Genomic DNA, 20937 nt, shown 5'->3' on the forward strand with positions numbered 1-20937 from the left:
TAAATTCAAAACGAACTTATAATATCGCTGGAGACCTGCAAGACCATCAACGTATTTCATTTAATAATAATAATTGCTTTATCTAGTGTTAAGTACATGTGTAATTAAACGTAATTTGATTCATTCGCTTTAAATGACTTGTAGATTGAATAAAACGATATGAATATGTACCTACACGTAATTAAATTATAGGTATGAGGAAAACGCTTCGCCTCGTATATCAGTGATGAATTAATTAATTATGGGTAATGAAAAGTATTATAGTTCGGACTAATAAGTATAAACGCGTGAAATTTATACATTTTAAACATGAGCCTCCTTATTCATAAAACTTTACGGGCCTGATTTAGTTAAATTATGTTTTATCCCTTTCTTACAAATATATAAGTCAATATGACAGATAAGGACAAACGATTATTAGGTAATTGAGGTTTGTAGTGCGTTTATGAATAAGGGGGTAAGTATGTTCATTCCTGCGGTCTTAACTTTTTTATTTGTCTTCTCGAGAAGGTTATTACGATAACAATATTGAAGTGAGCTTTGTTTAATCTACCTATTAAAATTAGGTATCAATGGATTAATCTCCGTTTTTCTTGCTATTTATCTGTAATTAATAATCTATGAAGAGTGACTTTATTAACAGCAATCAAGCATTATAAAGAAGTGAAGAAACCATTGCACAATTATCGATATAATAGAACTTCTATAGGTCTTCTTTTCGCGGAACCTACTACAAAACACATTAATTATTTAGGTACCTACTTGCTGAATACTTCATGTTGTAGTTAAATATAAATTGAATTAAATTGTAATTTGACTTGATTACCAAAGAAGGCTAGTTTTATAAGCCTTCTGACACATACCTACCTGACTTGATGGAAAAGTTAAGTTAAGTTAAGTATTTATTTGAAAACAAACACATCATAAATTTTCTTACAACATTTATTCCTTACCCCTTACCATAATGCCCCCACTTCCCATTCCCCCATCCACTCCAAACGGCACCCCCACTACCACCATAGATCCTAGTGCCCGGTCCAGACCTGTACAAACCGTAGCTGCTGCCAGCCAGGCCCGACTTCCCGAAGGGTAGATCTTCTGATACACTGGCATAGCTACTCCCTATTACTCCAGATAGGCCAGTTCTGTACGAGCTTCCGATGATTCCAGTGGGGGCAGCATTGGTTCCATAGGTACCAGTCAGGCTGAAGGTGAGAGGGATATGGATGCCTCGGATCCCGTATGATGGCTGGGATGGCCAGAATGTTCGTGCTTGTGGTTCTTCAAGCTCATCTGACTCTGGAAAATAAAATAAAAGTATGAGTGAAGTAGTAGGTGCTTAACGATGGGATTCCACGAGTTAAACGACGTTTTTAATAAAGGTACTTTATTACGTATATGTACTTTGAAGAAGTACCAGTAGTAAGAAGTACCTACTTAGTCTTGACTGTTGAGTTCATCAAACAATTTTTAGCTACCTAATTGGAAACTGCTATGATTGTTACTGGAACAGTCTATAATATAATTGTCTTATACGACTATTATAACATTTCATCTAATAAAATCGGTAGGTACTTAATATACTCATGGAGTCTTCTCTACTTAATTTGCGTCTGTATTAGAAGACTAAGAGGTGCAATAAACTACCCATCTCAAAAAATATACGTCATTCTAGCTACAATCAGCATTTGATAAGTAGGTAATTTCTGTCATCAACCTGACCCATGTTACCTAAACACTACAACTGCAACGTCGCATGTCATTCATTTGTTTCACTTAAAAACCGAACTTGTTTTCTACACAATAATAGTGCAATTATAAATTCAAAATATCATAACAGCAAGATGCCAGTTAAGGTATTATCATAATTGCAAATTTAATGGGTGTCATCATCGCCGACCCAATAAAAGGACCATTCGTAAACCTTATTTCAATGAGATAAAATCTATTTTGACCACATATTAAGTGTAGTAAGCGGTTATTCCCGTGGTCCCGGATGTGGACGTACGAAGCCCTTCATATGCCCAGCAATGTCGCAGGTCTGGTTTACAGCACTTTAAATTCTTTACTTGAATGTCAAATAAACGAGGTTTGAGTCTTTACCTATATAGGTACTTAATCGTAAAAATATAGGTATGTATGTACTCGTACAATACATCTTTACTACGAATCAAATGATTCAACTGTTGACAATTTTTATTTTACCAAGAATCCACTTGGTTCAATAGTGAGACGATTTAGGAAGCGAGTATTTTAAAATTCAGCACATAGGTATATAAGCAATGATTATGATTATGAAGATAGTGTATCCCATTTATCGAACGAGCGAGCGAAGCGAAGCGAAGTTCTTACATTCGACTTCGGACACGCGGCCGGCTAGCGGCACGTCCCGGCATTTCGATGTTTTTAAGCTGAACTGTCAGAAGATAGTTTGATACTCAAGAACTTAAGTAAATTTGTCCTAATTTAAATGCAATTGGGTAAACGTGTAGTTGAAGGCAGTAAATTTTAGTCATTAAAGGGTCTAGCCGTGTTTGTATGGGGCATCGGCCCCAGAAGCCAAATTGATTGCCGTTTTGCCAATTTATTAGGCCAGATGTAAGATTCTATTTCACCAAAAAAATAACCCTAAAATGCTGCAAGTTTTTGAGAAAATTAAAAAAAAAGAAATTTGGTTTTCATTTTTTTTTATCTAAACTACCGAACCGATTTTTTTGTAACTTATACACTTTATGTAAGTAATCTAGATGAATTATTAAAAAAAAAATGGAGTTTCAAATATCCTTATAACTAGTAATATTTTCACTTTTAATTTTTCAAAAAAATTTTTTTTAAATTTTCGAAATAGGGACAGCCACCAATTTTGGGTATTATATATGTATAAATTAATGTTCTATAACATATATTTTTTTCAAAAATATTAATTTGGCTCAACAGGGTAAAAATACCGTATGTATGTATGTAATGTATGAACAGACACAACCGGGAGAACTCCCGGTCCCATATCGACCACCGCGCCGCTCTGTACGAATTTGAATTTCGAACGTAACAAATTGCTAAAATGGACTATATTATTATTGGCTGTATGCGGCTTGGTTGTCGTCGCGTCACGAAATTAAAAAATAAAAAGGCGGGAAACGCGGCTCACTAAAAAGTTCCGTTTTAATATGAGCTGCGTTGATATTGATCTTGCAATGGAAAAAAAGGAGATTATACACAAAACATTTTCAAAATCTCCAAGATCGTTACATTACTAAAGTCGCACCAAACAAAGTCTGCAGCGGATTTGATAGCTCACGCAGTGTAAGTGTAAGTGTTAAGTATACGTCATAATTTCATAGAAGTGTGACGTTTAAAATGACACTTGCACTGCGTGGGCTATCAACATCGCTGCAGACTTTTTACGGTCTAACTATACGTTCTTAGCAATATCTGCAAACGGCTTCGAGAATATGCGATTGACTATATAGAAAAAAGCCCGCTGTCCTTAGAGGAAAACGTAAGCTCTTATAGGATCACTCGTGCGTCTGTCTGTCTGTCCGTCTGTCACAGCCTATTTTCTCGGAAACTACTGGACCAATTAAGTCGAAATTTGGTACACATATGTAAATTCGTGACCCAAAGATGGACATATTTTTATTAGTGATGTACCGACTATTGATTTGGCCGACTAGCCGACTAGCCGACTAATCGGCGCTCGAATGGCCGATTAGTCGGCCGACTAGTCGGCTAGTCGGCCAGATCATTAGTTTCGTATAAGTTCAGGTGAAAAACAATAGTTTTGCTCTTTTGGTTGCGCTATTCATATATTAGCTTGGCTAAAAGGTGTTTTCTATTGGTTCAAAGACCTATCACAAGAATCCTCGTTCAATTTCTGTCTTTCTTTTATTTTGCGATCCTGATGAGCAGAAAAAGTTTTCACACCCTGAATAGGTATTTTGGTAAAATAGACATAAAACATATGGTAAATATTAACTGTTGGTTTCTTTTTTTCTGTTTTTCTTTCACTAATAAAGTGCCGACCAAGGGCCCAACCTTTTCTGTTCTCTTTCACGACGCAGCAACTAGTATCATTTCTCTCTCCTCGCTCTTTTAAAATGCCGTTTGTCAAAAAAGGACAACCATACTGTTGACAAGGTGGACTTCAAATCAAGTGTTGCCTTTCTTGATGCGCCCAGGCTGTGTATGTGTGCGTAAAAGCGTATATGTGTGCTCTTTTAGGGATGTGAAAAGTCGATTTTAATCATGTTATATATCGATAAATGCTACACAGCGGAACGAAATAGCGATTAATTGAAGCTTCAATATCTTCGTTAAGCATAAACATAATTGAAATGCTAATGGATAATGAATATATTATAATATAATAATATAATTCAATTATTGCGGAACACCTATTTTAGGAGGTATTTATGTATTTTAATTAAATATCTGAACTTTCCCTTGGTTCCCTGCTGGGGCGTGACTATAAAATTGTGATCTGATAACCACAATGAAGAATAAAAGCGTTTTTGGTCATTTTAGGTATCGTTAAGCCTTTGAAGTAAAATTAAAATTGCAAGAAATGTCGATAGTTTATCGATATGACTTTATCGACATGGCTACAGCAACGTGGGCCTCATTGTTAATCGTACACTAAACAAAAGTGGCAACAGTGACAGCTCGCTGAGACACCGTCTATATATATATTATGTCTATGGTGCCGACTAATCGGCCATTTTTGCCGACTAGTCGCCGACTAATCGCCGACTACAAATGTGGCCGGATAGTCGGCTCTCCCGACTAGTCGGCGACTAGTCGGTACATCCCTAATTTTTATATAATTTTAAAATACATAGGTTCGAAGTTATATAAGAAAATAGCCAAAAAATGACCATTCCCCCCCTTTAATTCCGAAACTACTGGGTCTAAAATTTTGAAAAAATACTCACAATAGTTCTTTACCTATAGATGACAGGAAAACCTATTAGAAATGTGCAGTCAAGCGTGAGTCGGACTTATGTACGGAACCCTAGAAACGCGAGTCCTAATCGCACTTGGCCGGTTTTTTAATTTCGTGACGCGACGACAACCAAGCCGCATACAGCCAATAATAATAATATTATTATTATTGGCTGTATGCGGCTATTATAGACTATATTATAGTCCATTTTAGCAATTTGTTACGTTCGAAATTCAAATTCGTACAGAGCGGCGCGGTGGTCGATATGGGACCGGGAGTTTTCCCGGTTGTGTCTGTTCATACATTACATACATACATACGGTATTTTTACCCTGTTGAGCCAAATAAATATTTAAAAAAAATATATATGTTATAGAACATTAATTTATACATAAAATACCCAAAATTGGTGGGTGTCCCTATTTCGGAAATATAAAAAAAAAATTTTTGAAAAATTAAAAGTGAAAATATTACTAGTTATAAGGATATTTGAAACTCCATTTTTTTTTAATAATTCATCTAGATTACTTACATAATGTGTATAAGTTACAAAAAAATCGGTTCGGTAGTTTAGATAAAAAAAAATGAAAACCAAATTTCTTTTTTTTTAATTTTCTCAAAAACCTGCAGCATTTTAGGGTTATTTTTTTGGTGAAATAGCATCTTACATCTAGCCTAATAAATTGGCAAAACTGCAATCAATTTGGCTTCTGGGGCCGATGCCCCATACAAACACGGCTAGACCCTTATGAGCAGGCTTTATCAAGAGGTTATTAAGCTAGAAGAGCTTAAAATGCTAAAAAGCTGTTTGTGAGGGGTCATGCATTTCTGGTCATCTTTTTTGTAAGAAAGTATGGTCGAGTTTGGTATCAAATGAAAGCGCTTGGCTTGCACTTTTATAATATCGTCTTTAAATTTAGCATTTTGAAATAATTAGCAAGATAAAAATAAACATAGTATAGGTATTTGACATTTCGCAAGAAACTATGGAAGGTAGAGGTTCTACACTAAGAAACATTACGGCTTACCACAGATACAGTTTATTTTAATCTCTATGGTGAATCAGTTAAAGGCTCCACAGAGCTTACAATTATAGTTTGTCAAAGGACTGTCTCGTTTCAAACACAAACAGAGAGAATCATACTATCTTTGTCTTACACCAGTACTAGCACCCGAAAGAAAAGGACGAGTACAGTTTGTTCGTTCTTATTTACTGACAAATTTGATTTGACAACTATAGATGGTCAAGCAAATCTTGTCAGTAGAAAAAGGCGCGAAATTCAAATATTCTATGAGACGTTATCCCTTCGCGCCTACATTTTTTAAATTTGCCGCCTTTTTCTACTGACAAGATCTACTTGACCAAGTATATATTCGCACGCGTTTTCAATTAATTGTCGACTTTAGCCTCGCCACAAGGCCACAGACGTTCGGAATGGGGTAGGCAATTGTCAAAGGTTTGCATAGATGGCGATGGCGCCATCATAGCTTGCCTCTTTGTCTATGAGATTTGGCTTAAATGACTGGCATCCAGGACATAAATATTCAAGTAACAAAAAATTGACACAATTCTAGGGATTTACAGGGCAAGCTATGCTGGCGCCATCTTCAAAATACTTCGACCGGCCAACCCCATTTTCCGAACGGAATGACATTTGTAGAGCGACGTCCCTTTCCTACCTGTCATTCCGTACGGAAACTGAATGAAAATTCCGAACGTCTCCGGCCAAGGTAAGTGTGCAACAAAATATAGATGAAGATGGCGGCCATGCACTATGTCATAAAAATCGTCATGGATGTTGTTTTTTAGGTTTTGGGGGGCCCCGATTTCGAAAATGATGGCCATTTTGGAATCCAAAATGGCGGCCATGCACTGTGTCATAAAAGTCGTCATGGGTGTCGTTTAATAGGTTTTGGGGGGCGCAGATTTCGATGATGATGATTATTTTGAAATCTAACATGGCGGCCATGCACTATGTCATAAAAGTCGTCATGGGTGTCGTTTAATAGGTTTTGGGGGGCGCAGATTTCGATGATGATGATTATTTTGAAATCCAACATGGCGGCCATGCACTATGTGATAAAAGTCGTCCTGGATGTCGTTTTATAGGTTTTAGGGGGCGCCGATTTCGAAAATGATGACCATTTTGGAATCCAAAATGGCGGCCATGCACTATGTCATAAAAGTCGTCATGGGTGTCGTTTTATAGGTTTTAGGGGGGCACAGATTTCGAAAATGATGACCATTTTGGATTCCAAAATGGCGGCCATGCACTATGTCATAAAAGTCGTCATGGATGTCGTTTTATAGGTTTTGGGGGGCGCAGATTTCGATGATGATGACCATTTTGGATTCCAAGGTGGCAGTCATGCACTATGTCATAAAAGTCGTCATGGATATCGTTTTATAGGTTTTGGGGGGCGCAGATTTAGATAATGATGACCATTTTGGATCAAAATCAAAATGGCGGCCATGTACTATGTTATAAAAGTCGTCATATATGTCGTTTTATAGGTTTTAGGGGGCGGAGATTTCGAAAATGATAACCATTTTGGAATCCAACATGGCGGCCATGCACTATGTCATAAAAGTCGTCATGGATATCGTTTTATAGGTTTTGGGGGGCGCAGATTTCGATAATGATGACCATTTTGGATTCCAAGATGGCGGTCATGCACTATGTCATAAAAGTCGTCATGGATATCGTTTTATAGGTTTTGGGTGGCGCAGATTTCGATAATGATGACCATTTTGGATCAAAATCAAAATGGCGGCCATGCACTATGTTATAAAAGTCGTCATATATGTCGTTTTATAGGTTTTAGGGGGCGCAGATTTCGAAAATGATAACCATTTTGGAATGCAAAATGGCGGCCATGCACTATGTCATAAAAGTCGTCATGGGTGTCGTTTTATAGGTTTTAGGGGGCACAGATTTCGAAAATGATGACCATTTTGGATTCCAAAATGACGGCCATGCACTATGTTATAAAAGTCGTCATGGATGTCGTTTTATAGGTTTCAGGGGGCGCAGATTTCGAAAATGATGACCATTTTGGAATCCAACATGGCGGCCATGCACTATATCATAAAAGTCGTCATGGATGTCGTTTTATAGGTTTTAGGGGGCCCCGATTTCGAAAAAGATGACCTTTTTGAATTCCAAAATGGCGGCCATGCACTATATCATAAAAGTCGTCATGGGTGTCGTTTTGTAGGTTTTGGGGGGCGCAGATTTCGAAAATGATGACTATTTTGGAATCCAAGATGGCGGCCATGCACTATGTCATAAAAGTCGTCATGGATGTCACTTTATAGGTTTTAGGGGGCCCTGATTTCGAAAATGATGACCATTTTGGAATCCAAAATGACGGCCATGCAGTATGTCATAAAAGTCGTCATGGATGTCGTTTTATTGATCATGATCATCATTTTCGAAATCTATACACCTGTTTCAAATAAGGTATGGGTATATGCATCCTAGTCAACAACATCTATAATTATCTACTATCGAATTGTACTTTTGATAGTAGTACGAAATGTAATCTGAAAGGAGTCAAGTAATATATTATTGTAATGAGGAATCTACATTGATTCCAATTACTAGTAATTGTAGTATTCGAAAATTGATTCCTGATTCCTCAAATGGAATTGTACTTAGTAATTCGGTATTGTTACATTACAAAGCAATCTGGGAATCGGTAATCAGATTACAAAGTAATTTTCAGTAATCGTGGAATCAGGAATCAATTACGAAATGCCCATCTCGGACTAAGTAGCACTGCATTCAATTGATCTTTTTGGCGAACGCGAGTTCACAGTTCGGGGCGAACTACTAGTTAAGTAATTATAGGTATCTAATAGCATTTATAGTCGTGTCAATTATCTCTTTAGCGTTGACTTAGTTGCAGTGTCGGGTTTTCTTTGCATTAGTTAATGCGTTAATAACACATTAATTTGCATAAATACAAACATACCTACTGTAGGTACTGGCGAGTAGTTACAATGCACAATATTTGACAAGTTTTTATTAAACTTGCAATGTACTTAATACCTATATTGTATGTACATATATAGATATGTAACTATGTTTGTACGGGTCAAATCTTACAAGTTAAATTTGACCCATTTCTAGGTTTCCGATGAAGCTGAAAATTTGCTTACATAATATGTAAGCAAATTTTTAGCATATTATGTAAGTCTGGTGACAATGTAATAATATTATGGCACCATCGAGCTGATCTGATGATGGCGACAGGATGTGGCCATAGGAGCTCTGTGATAAAACAACGCAACCTAATTGTGTTTGGGGTTTTAAGAATTGTCTCAATGAGTATTCGTTGCCTGTGAAAAGAAAAGTAGAGTCAGCAATAAAAGCTTGTACCATAAATGAAATTTTTGCCAAAAAATTATTTATAGTTACATCAGGTTTTACAAAACGGACTAAATTTTAAACTATCTTCATTGATATGGATACAATCTGTTAATTATATATCGGACTTGCAAAGGTCATACTTATGGCCCCCGTTTCACCAAACTGACAATGGTTTCCTGACTTCATCGGATAGAAGTTAAACCAAGAAAAGTCTGCAGCGATTTTGACAGCTCTCGCAGTGCCAGTGTTATTTTAAACGTCAAACTTCTATGAAATTATGATATATAAATAACACTTGCACTGCGAGGGCTATCATAATCGCTGCAGACTTTTCTTGGTCTAACTCTAGACAATTCATCGCACGTTTATTAAGTACGGTACGGTGAAATACTCGTATGTCATCCTCATCTCTATATAATTTATAATATATAAAAGGATTTGAATTTGTAGAAAGAATGAAATAGGCTCCTGGTAACCCGGCAGAATGTTTAGGTGTGATATTTGGTATATTTATTTTTGCTGCGCAGCGTCCACGAGACAAAATCTACGCATTTTTATGCTAATTATTATGCTAAAACGCATTAAATTAATATGTTCAACCGTGAAAATCGATTTAATAGGTATAGGTAGTGATTAAGAAGTCCACAAACAATCACAGGTAGATACCTAAACGCTAATCTCGCAGTCTTATGTAATAATTAATCAGTTTTCCTTTAATTATCTGTTTGGTACCTGTAGTTCGTTTTTTTAGCATTAGAAAAAAGGTAAACAATCTTGATGTGTCTTTTAATTGAAAAACACGTTTAAAAATGAGTCAATGCAATATGTAACAATTATGAATCGAATACGATCATTTATATATCTTCTGCTTTCATAAGTAGGTAATAGTTACTGATTTAAAAAAAACGTAATACCTATATTCTTCTGTTTTCGTAATTCGTAAGTATTAGTTACTGATTTTTAAAAAGCGTTTACCTAAATTAAAAGACATGTCAAGATCGCTTACCTTCTTTCTAATGCTAAAAAAAACTAACTATACTGTAGAATCATGTACTGCATAAGTACAGGGTTTTAATTTAAATAATAGATCAACAGAGCTCCTAGCGTTACTTTGGTGTTTTTTCGACCCTTAGCCAATTTTTGCGAGATGAATTTATAGGTCATACTGAGCAACTTTTATTATGGGATCAACCCCGAAATTGCGAAAAAATGATTAGTTCTCCCATAGAAAACAATAAATATCAACATTTGATCACTGATTAGCCAAAATGTTATAAATTTTTCTTACACGATTTCGGGTTTAATCCCATGGTAAAAATTGTATGATGTAGGTATATAATACATATATGTATTCACCTCGCATAATATTGACTAAAGGCTTCTCAAACTCTGCATAATAAGCTTTTTGAGGTCACCCCTGTTTTGCGTGTAAAATAACAATGACGAACCATTTCAAGTTTAATTTATTTGGCCAGCGCTCCTTACTACTAAATCTCAAATTCCAACAAAATAACTACTCTACCCAACTCTAGTTCAGTGGTTATCTATTCCACAACTTCAAGACGTAATTATTATATTAATTGACGACCAGTCTGGCCTAAAGGGTAGTGTCCCTGCCTATGAAGCCGATGGTCCCGTAGTGCCATGCCTTATGGGAAACGATCGCAGAGATAGTTCAGAGCCGGAAACCGCTACCAACTTTTAGTATGTTGTTGGGCATGGCATTGGGTCTCCAAAACTGCCGGGAGACGGCGGCGCCGGCCATCTACTTCAGCGGAATGACGTCATCAAAATGACTCCCGCTTCGTTGCGAATATTGCATACTGCACCCAAACTATGCATAGCACATACACGTGTGGGGTATTAAATGAAAGCCAATTAAATAAACTATATTTTATTTATACAAAGTGTATCAAAATATGCAACAGTTTCAGAGAAATTTACAAAATAATAAAAATTACGTAAAAAAATATTCGATTATTTGGGTTTTACAACCAAACCAAAAGTCGGACGATAAAGCAATGTACTACAACATTAAAGATGACGTCTCAAGCCATACACTGATATCAATAAAATCAAAATTGGACGAAATATGTGGAAATTATGCATCAAAATGTAGATATTTGCCCATACAAATGCATATAAGTTTAAAAAATCCAAATTGGTCATTTTCAGGATAATCCGCATAAGCTTCTAGTATGTTATTAGCTCATATTGCTAATAACATACTAGAAGCTTATGCGGATTCTAAAACTGCCGGGAGACCATCTTTATTGTCCCCCAGTCACGAATTATGACGTCATACAAATAATCACTGCCGAATTTCGTAAAATGTAAATTATAGCTATACTATGAATCACACATACATGTGTGTTACATGTAATGAAAGGTTATTAAATTTAGTATAATCCACCTAAACATTATTTGTAAAAAAAATGTACGGTTTAAGAACTAGAAACAAAGAAATACCACTTTTTATGGAAATAGTAGATGTATATCAATTTTATAGCTAAACTAAAATCGTCAATAAAACGTTGCATATAACATTTAAAAAACTACAACTATACATCACAGTTTAAATTTTACATTTTCGATAAAAACTGTGGAAGTTGTGGAAAAAAAACTAAAGTGCGCCAACAATTCTACCTTAATGCGCTCATATTATGCAAAGAATAGTTCTAATTATCGAGTATTAAATGAATGAACATTACATAAAATACATGAAAACTACATTTTTGAATGGAACCATAATTAAAAAAATAATAATTTACTTGATAAGTAAGGAAAATACTGTTTCTTTAAGTGCATAATCTCCTCCTTTCAAAGTCGGTTTAAATGTGGTTTTTGTGACCTGGGCTACAAAGACAAATAAATTGACACCTCATTTATCATAATCAGATCAGTTGTTTCATGTAAAAAATACATAATTACATACGTAGACAGCAGTTCCTGCTGTAGTCGCGGTAAATATTAATATGAAATAGACTCTTACGCTACATTATTAGAAAAATGTAAAGTTACATGCCAGTAAGTAGGTACATGCCTAATACAAAATGCCTTATCGAGGTAAATGCCATATTAGTTCACTTAATGCGATACATAATTATATATTTAAGCCTCGATTAGCCTTATACATACATACATACATCACTGGCTCAGTGACCCAAAGCAAAGAGGATCTTGGCCTCTGACACAAAAGAGCGTCACTATTCTGCGCCACTTCGCGCCAGTTGGGTATTCTTATAAAAGTGGAATCTTGAGTGGTGCAAGGGTTTCAAGGCTGAGCTGAGAAGGCTGGCAGAATTTTCCCTCTGATCCTCCGAAATACAGGTCACCCCTCTGGTCGTTCGAAGCCTCCATAAGGCATCTTGCTAACTCATCGAGGCGACGCCCGCTAGGCCTGCTAACATCTACGGCCTGAGGGTTTCAACGTTTGATGCCAAGCCACGCCAGGCCATAATAGTAAAGGTCTAATTATTGAATTTTAATTTTTTGTCCGACTACGGCAGAATTTGCTATCTATGCGTGCATGTGTAGGTACCGTTTGCATGAAACTACTGAACTCATTTTGATAAATTAGGTGTCAATTTATTTGTCTTTGTAGCCCAGGTCACAAAAACCACATTTAAACCGACTTTGAAAGGAGGAAATTATGCACTTAAAGAAACAGTATTTTGCTTACTTATCAAGTAAATTATTATTTTTTTAATTATGGTTCCATTCGAAAATGTCGTTTTCATGTATTTTATGTAATGTTCATTCATTTAATACTCGATCAATAGAACTATTCTTTGCATAATATGAGCGCATTAAGGTAGAATTGTTGGCGCGCTTTAGTTTTTTTTCCACAACTTCCACAATTTTTATCGAAAATGTAAAATTTAAACTGTGATGTATAGTTAAATAACTGGTTTTTTAAATGTTATATGCAACGTTTTATTGACGATTTTAGTTTAGCTATAAAATTGATATACATCTACTTTTTCCATAAAAAGTGGTATTTCTTTGTTTCTAGCTCTTAAACCGTACATTTTTTTTACAAATAATGTTTAGGTGGATTATACTAAATTTAATAACCTTTCATTACATGTAACACACATGTATGTGTGACTCATAGTATAGCTATAATTTACATTTTACGAAATTCGGCAGTGATTATTTGTATGACGTCATAATTCGTGACTGGGGGACAATAAAGATGGTCTCCCGGCAGTTTTAGAATCCAGGTCATATTGCTAATAACATACTAGAAGCTTATGCGGATTATCCTGAAAATGACCAATTTGGATTTTTTAAACTTTTATGCATTTGTATGGGCAAATATCTACATTTTGATGCATAATTTCCACATATTTCGTCCAATTTTGATTTTATTGATATCAGTGTATGGCTTGAGACGTCATCTTTAATGTTGTCGTACATTGCTTTATCGTCCGACTTTTGGTTTGGTTGTAAAACCCAAATAATCGAATATTTTTTTACGTAATTTTTATTATTTTGTAAATTTCTCTGAAACTGTTGCATATTTTGATACACTTTGTATAAATAAAATATAGATTATTTAATTGGCTTTCATTTAATACCCCACACGTGTATGTGCTATGCATAGTTTTGGTGCAGTATGCAATATTCGCAACGAAGCGGGAGTCATTTTGATGACGTCATTCCGCTGAAGTAGATGGCCGGCGCCGCCGTCTCCCGGCAGTTTTGGAGACCCAATGCCATGCCCAACAACATACTAAAAGTTGGTAGCGGTTTCCGGCTCTGAACTATATTCCCATAAGGCATATGACTAAGGGCATTTATTTGTATGATGATACAGATATTTGTTCCCGAGTCGTGGTTGTTTTCTATATACATATGTAAGTATTTATATATTATATGTATATATCGTTGTCTGAGTACCCACAACACAAGCCTTGAGCTTACCGTGGGGCTTAAAGCAATTTGTGTAAAAATGTCCTATAATATTTATTATTTATTTATTTATTTATTAAGTAAAAGTATAGGTACCTACCTAAAGTTTTATTTGGTTTTGTTTGCGTTTTTTCTCCCAGCATTTATAAAAATATTTAGCCGTAGAACTAGATACTACATTCATATGTGACGTTCCACGGCAAAAGGTACCTTATGGTGGCTGGCGCTTACGTTGCATAGCGCCGCAAAATATTGGAGCGGCGTTAATAATAGCGTAAGCGCCAACCGCCATAAGGTACCTTTTCCCGTGGGACGTCACATATAAAAGTTTAAATAGGCACGCAGATATTCAAGTTAATATTTGACAATATAGTTGGGTGGTATGACAGTACGAGTTACCTAAATGCTGTTCTGTAGCCGACTCCGTGGTAGGTTCAGCCTGCACCCCAGACCACTGAGTTAAGGCTCCCGGCTCGCCCGTCAGCGGGGGACTCGGAGACAGGTACAGGGCTGGGTCTAGGATGGCGGCCTGGACTATGCAGACCACCAAACATACTAACAACACCTGCAATAGAACAAGATTTTGGTAGAACAGAGTTTAAGGTACAGTCACCACACGGAATTGTTATGCCATTAGGGTTCTTGCTAAATTAGAAATTCTATAGGGCAAGTACTGAACAACCAATTTAGCTAGGACCTTAAATGGCGCAACAATCGCGTAGCGTTATGGTACCTTAGTTGTTACGGAACAAGCAGCGATCATAGATTATAGGTCAGCAACAGTATCAATAGTATCGGATGAAACAACGCACCAAAACTATCTGCCATCTTGAAATAAGTACTTTTCCAAGTAGAGATGTAGGTATGATTTATTTATAATCTCTACAGTCCGCGTTGAAAAGTACCTATTTCTCATAATCTCATTCTTCTACATAGAGTTGATATAGAGACATTACTTTACATCTTTTTATACGCTATTAGGGAAATAAGATACTTTTTTGACGCGTAGTTTGGTCCGCTACTTTGATTATTTTTACTTAGGTTCTACTGAGGAGTTAAGTGCATCTTAATACTCGTAACTATGTATGAGTACAAGAATTAAATACCCATTTATGACCAGACAATCCTAGAAAATCACAAACACATTTCAATCAACTCATTATTAATTTATTACAAATGACTATTATTAGTTAATCAGTGAAATAATTGAAAATTGCCCGATGCCATTTTACCTGCCAATATGTATTTATAAAGCATTAAGTATACTTAAATTATGTACTTAGGTGCTTGATTTAAGTGTTTTTGCGTGACTTGCAATAAGTACCTATAATGTAAAAGATGTAGGGAGGGACTTTACATTTCCTTAATGCAGATAATTTAGATTGTGGTGTTTTTGTAAGGAGAGGTCATTGACTTTAGTTTTTTTGTGCACACATAAACACTACTTAAGAGGAAATTGCTGAACCACGTAAGACCCATATAACGTATAGGCCCCATTTTTTCTTATATTTTTACACAAAATGAGTAACGTTAACAGCTATGCCCTTTAGTTTGATTTTTGTAGCTGTTTTAATTTTAAAAAGAATTAGAAGCTTTAATAAATTATATGGAACTTGTTTTTCGCTTCTATCTCGTTTAATAATCAAAAAACCGAAGTAGGAAACAACCCCCTCGGGCGACTTTTTGTAAACGGAGAGGTACTTACTATACTTACAATACTTACATTGTGCAAAAATGTTTTCTATAATGTCAATATTCAGAGAAGAATAAAATGGGGACTACGTTTGTACTCGTATGCAAAGGCGTCTCCGCTATTCTCTTAATGTTCAGAAATTAGAAATATTATCCTCAGAGTGATATCATTGCCCCTGTTTCATCAGCACACTGACAGACTGAGAAAAAAAAGTAATGTCTTACCTGAATTTTACACATATCGCCAATTGTCACATAAATGTTAATTGCTCGAAATCAAATTTCTATTAACAAACTGCTACTGAACCAAAAGCCAAACAGTCCAATACTTAAATGAGGATGGGATGGGAGTGACCAAGGGATAGCCTTTCTCCCACCTGTCGTTTTATGGCCTAGATGGCGGCCAAGGGCGGTCGATGCATGCTTACGTAATGTGAAAGTGCATTGTGGGTTTTATAGCCGAGTTCAAATATTTAACTTAAAATGGGACTACTTTCCTACTACAATACACATCTTTATCTAAAGTGGTTAAGTAAGCTTGAGCATTATAGTGATCATTATCATTACATATTTGGGTGAATCAACTTTTAGAACAAGATTTCGAGTCCCTAGACTCCCTAAAGAAAAATTGATTTTTCAAAAACCATATTGATTTTTTTTACTTTTTTGTTTATACCTACGGGCATTTTAAGATCCATAAGTATTTAATTAACTCATTCAAATTAACAACTTGATCAGATAAAAGTTACATTTTGTACGGTAACGCAGCAGAAAAAAAGTTTTGTCCCATACAAAAATCAGGGACACAACATTTTTGCCTATTTTATCCATTAAATTGGCAAAGAATGTGAAAGGTCGTCAGTTCAAGCCTCCTCGGAGCTCAATAGTATTACTGATTCTAATACAGAATCGGTCGTGGTCGTTTTTCGTGGTCGAACGGCGTACGCCTGGGTTACAACGGAAGAACAGCGCTGGCTTTGCCAGCAACATGCTGAGTTGTGACCCTTTTATGGCATTTTTCACTAAATGTTATACATTGTATATTTGTCAACATGTTTTTGTCATCTGTGTTTGTTTGTCATAAATAAATGTATTTCTATTCTGTATTTCTATTTTTGACGACCAGTCTGGCCTAGTGGGTAGTGACCCTGCCTATGAAGCCGATGGTCCCGGGTTCGAATCCTGGTAAGGGCATTTATTTGTATGATGATACAGATATTTGTTCCTGAGTCATGGTTGTTTTCTATGTATTTAAGTATTTATATATTATATATATCGTTGTCTGAGTATCCACAACACAAGCCTTCTTGAGCTTACCGTGAGGCTTAGTCAATTTGTGTAAAAAATGTCCTATAATATTTATTAAAAAAAAAAAAATTCTGTGAAAAAAAAATGCAAAAAGACGAGAAAAGGTTATTTGACTCCTCTGTCCCGATGCCAATTAAAGGGTTTTAGCATGTTCTAGGCATTATCTTGGAACAACAATGCAAACAACACATGGAAAACATGTTAACCGCAGAAATTAATTTTATTACCTTTTAACTGCTCGGGTGAATCACTAAACGGTAAACTTACGGGTTCTTCGGAAAAACCACAACATAGTAAATATTTACGCTAAACGTACCTGAGACAAAGATGATGAATATTGATGAACCTAAGTTTGATCAAAGAATCGGCTAATCATTGATGTGTTTTTGAGTTGGTGAAGGTGAATGGCAAGGTTTGACCGTGGCGAATTTCAAAATGGCTGTAGTTCCGGTAAACAAATGACATAGCGTCCGTAAAAATTAGCTACCTATTAGCCTATTACCTCTTAGAGAATATAACCAACGGAGTGGTCATTAACAGGCGCTCCCCTCTGTCGAAAAAAGGCGGCCAATGGTCAACCACGTGTCAAACACATGTATGGACTGACGTTTATCTGACATGGCTATGTTGACGTTACGTACACATTTGATGTGCCCCTTCCCCGCAAAAAACGGCAGACTATTTTGTACCGAAAATTATAGACATGGCGTCTCCGTTGGTTATCTGTATGTAGTAGTTTACCAGTGCTGAGTGTGCCATATACCTACCTATCTGTATCATTATCATATCATTTGATTACTTGGTTTATCTTGGAATTAAACATAACGCAAAGTCATCATTTCTCTCAATAATTAAGCAAAAAGTTGTATTTGATTCATAAAGTACCTACGAGTACATCAGCCGTGACTTTGACCGGCCAAGTCCAGCAACTATGTTATTGACCCCTGGATCGTCTGCTTCTTATTGCGTGCACGGTAGAGCGGGTCAAGTACGGTAGCACTAGCACTGATACCTACGTGGCACTACTTGTAGGTCGTAAATTATACTGAGGTAGGTAGATTATTAAAGTGGTTGGGCAGTGAGCCCTTGGCTTGGTTCAGGTGTTTTTATAGCTAGTACTACTGAAAGCGAGAATTCCTGGTTCTTAGCGTGAAAATCAGTACTGGGAACATTCTCCAGAGACAGCAAAATGTCAACTCTCTCTTAATCATGAGCAGCCCAACTGGAGATGTACGACTAATATATAGCGGGTGTGGCCTGTAACACGAGCAAATAATTAAAACATAGATTGTACTCCTCAAGCGGTGACACTTTTGTTCAACAACTTTTAAAAATTATGAAGTATTTAGACTCCCTATTTTTCATATAATATATTTTGTATGAAAAATAGGAAGTCTAAATGCTTCATAATTTTTAAAAGTTGTTGAAAAAAAGTGTCACCGTTTGAGGAGTACAATCTATGTTTTAATTATTTGCTCATGTTACAGGCCACACCCGGTATACAAAAAACTCAAAACTAAACGTACTTATGATAATACTAGTCCCCGATAATTTAAGATGGATTATTGTTTTGTAACCATAATAATTTAAGTATTTAGCTATATAATAGGGGACTATTTGGTGCCTTTTTTATTAGCCTATGTGTGTATCCCACTGCTGGTCAAAGGCCTCCCATGAGCAAGATCCCGCCAATCCCGCTGGAAATTGGTGCCTTGTGAAAAAAAAAACAACGGGTTGCACTCCGGGAGTGCCGAGAGAAGTGAAAACTCAATGACTAGTCCAAAATGTCTGCAGCACTATGTATAATTGACCCATTCTCCTTTCTATTGAAAAACTTTAGTTCCGAAATTGCTGGCCAGTGAGCTTAAATTTGTAGCGTTAATTGTTTAAAATTCGAATAGAAATTGTAAAGTTACCTACCTTACAGACCTCGCATCAAAATTTATTTGTTCATGATATTTTGAGCTTTATTCACCAGTACTAGAGTTCACTTTTATTAGCGATTTCATCAAGATGTAGCTTTATTGAATTATATTGGAGTGATATAAAGTAGAATGTAACTGTGAGATCCTCGTATTTCAGCCCGTACAAGATTAGCACATTGAGCTTTACGGCTCGGCCACGACATTGAGCGACTTGCGACGGCTTGAGCGATAACCATAGGTTGGAGCGTGACACAGCGATCGGACCTTTCGCTCCAACCTATGGTTATCGCTCCCGCCGTCGCAAGTCGCTCGATGTCGCGGCCGAGCCGTTATTGCTTAAGAGGGCGTCGAGGAGGGTAAATTTTCAGATTCTGTCAAATTACCCCATTTCACACACAAACGCAGCTCACGCACACTACCTCAATTTACTGGGACAGGTCAGTGACCCCTAATGTTTTTTTAAAGGTGCTGTTTCGAGTTTAGTGTTAACTACGGACCTTTTTGAGGAATTTAAACTGTCAAAGCTTTCCTTTGTGAGAAGACAGAGAAAAATCACTTTTTATATATAGCTTTCCTTGTTTGTTCATGTCATGTCATAGGTATGTGACGTATTAGGTAATTAATTATTTTCGTTGTTGACTTTTATTTGTATTAAGATAGGTACAAACGGCGATGCTCTTAACTGTCCATCGGTGGACCTTATGCCTTTTGTAATAAGGTTTACGAACTGTCAGTTAACAGTGTGGTCATGGGCGATGGTATGCGGTTTGTAAACATAGTCCGAATTTACCTACTCGAAAAAAGTGGACTATATCTAAAATGATCCCCTCATTAGTTATAGGGCTTGTAATATTTTTTTACAACTAAAGACGCTTATTATATTTCACTTATAACTTAATTGATAATAAGGCTTTAAAAACCTCTAATAAAATTCAGGTACTACATATGTACTACATTTATACTTTTGTAAGTCAGTAAGTGATGCTTATCGGGAAATCAAAGAACTCATAATTACCTATATAAAAATAATTAAATTTACTATTTCGTCTCACGTTCAATAAGGCCCGGGGCCGGGCCTTGTCACCCGCACAGACAGAGGGCCTTTTTAGCCCACGTACAAGTTCAAGAATAACAGAGAATATAGTAAGTATAATTTAGTTTATTTATCTCAATTATACAATTTTCACACAGGTAAAATGTACATACATTTCAGCGTGTAGGTACTTATCATATAACGATCGTTTTTGTTATAAAAAAATATTTATTTATTACACTGTGCTAAACATGAGAACAATATGTTATAATCTAGTTCCTTTTTATCCTATTCAGTTCACATACATTGTTCGTGGGTAATAAGGCCTACAAAATTTCCCTTTAGGCCTTATTATCCTTTATCTCGAATTAATTACGCCTTAAATTTAAAATGGTATACAGGGTGGAAAGATAAGTCGGGCCCTGGAGGGAGCCTTAAATCCTTAAGCTGGCTCATTTTACTTAAAGGAGACATTCCTTTATTTTTAAAAAGAAACAAAACTGCATTAAAAGTATTTTGCTTTTTTTATTCAATTTGGCTTGTCAAACGAAATCTTAAGTACTAAATATTAGATTTTATGGATATTTTGTACGACAGACGAGTGTAAGACCTAATGTTTCTTGGAGAAATGTTATCATTAACATTAACTGTATCGACTAGTAGAATAAACTTGCGAGTTTTTATTTTTTGGAATTTTTAGTCGGTTCGAGTCCCGGGCGAAGCAAGCGAGTTTTAGAAAATCTT

The 20937-nt window shown here is 36.0% G+C and overlaps 1 protein-coding gene across 1 annotated transcript; it reads right to left on the reverse strand.

Moving 5' to 3' along the window:
- Positions 1–941: 941 nt before the first annotated feature.
- Positions 942–16259, reverse strand: LOC134672300 (uncharacterized). The gene is made up of 3 exons (XM_063530193.1): positions 16153–16259; positions 14635–14800; positions 942–1299 (listed from the first exon to the last, which is right to left on the reverse strand). Exons 1-3 carry the CDS (start codon positions 16165–16167, stop codon positions 950–952), a joined length of 531 nt encoding a protein of 176 aa, XP_063386263.1. The 5' UTR covers positions 16168–16259; the 3' UTR covers positions 942–949.
- Between the last annotated feature and the right edge of the window lie 4678 nt (positions 16260–20937).

Source organism: Cydia fagiglandana, chromosome 16 (genome assembly GCF_963556715.1).
Source record: "Cydia fagiglandana chromosome 16, ilCydFagi1.1, whole genome shotgun sequence".
Classification (NCBI taxonomy): domain Eukaryota; kingdom Metazoa; phylum Arthropoda; class Insecta; order Lepidoptera; family Tortricidae; genus Cydia; species Cydia fagiglandana.

Bases quoted from the DNA above. Each gene is read 5' to 3' on its own strand.
- LOC134672300 (XM_063530193.1), bottom strand. The intron at 1,300-14,634 runs GTAACTCGTACT...TTTATTTTCCAG, and splicing joins GGCTACAGAACAGCATTTAG to AGTCAGATGAGCTTGAAGAA.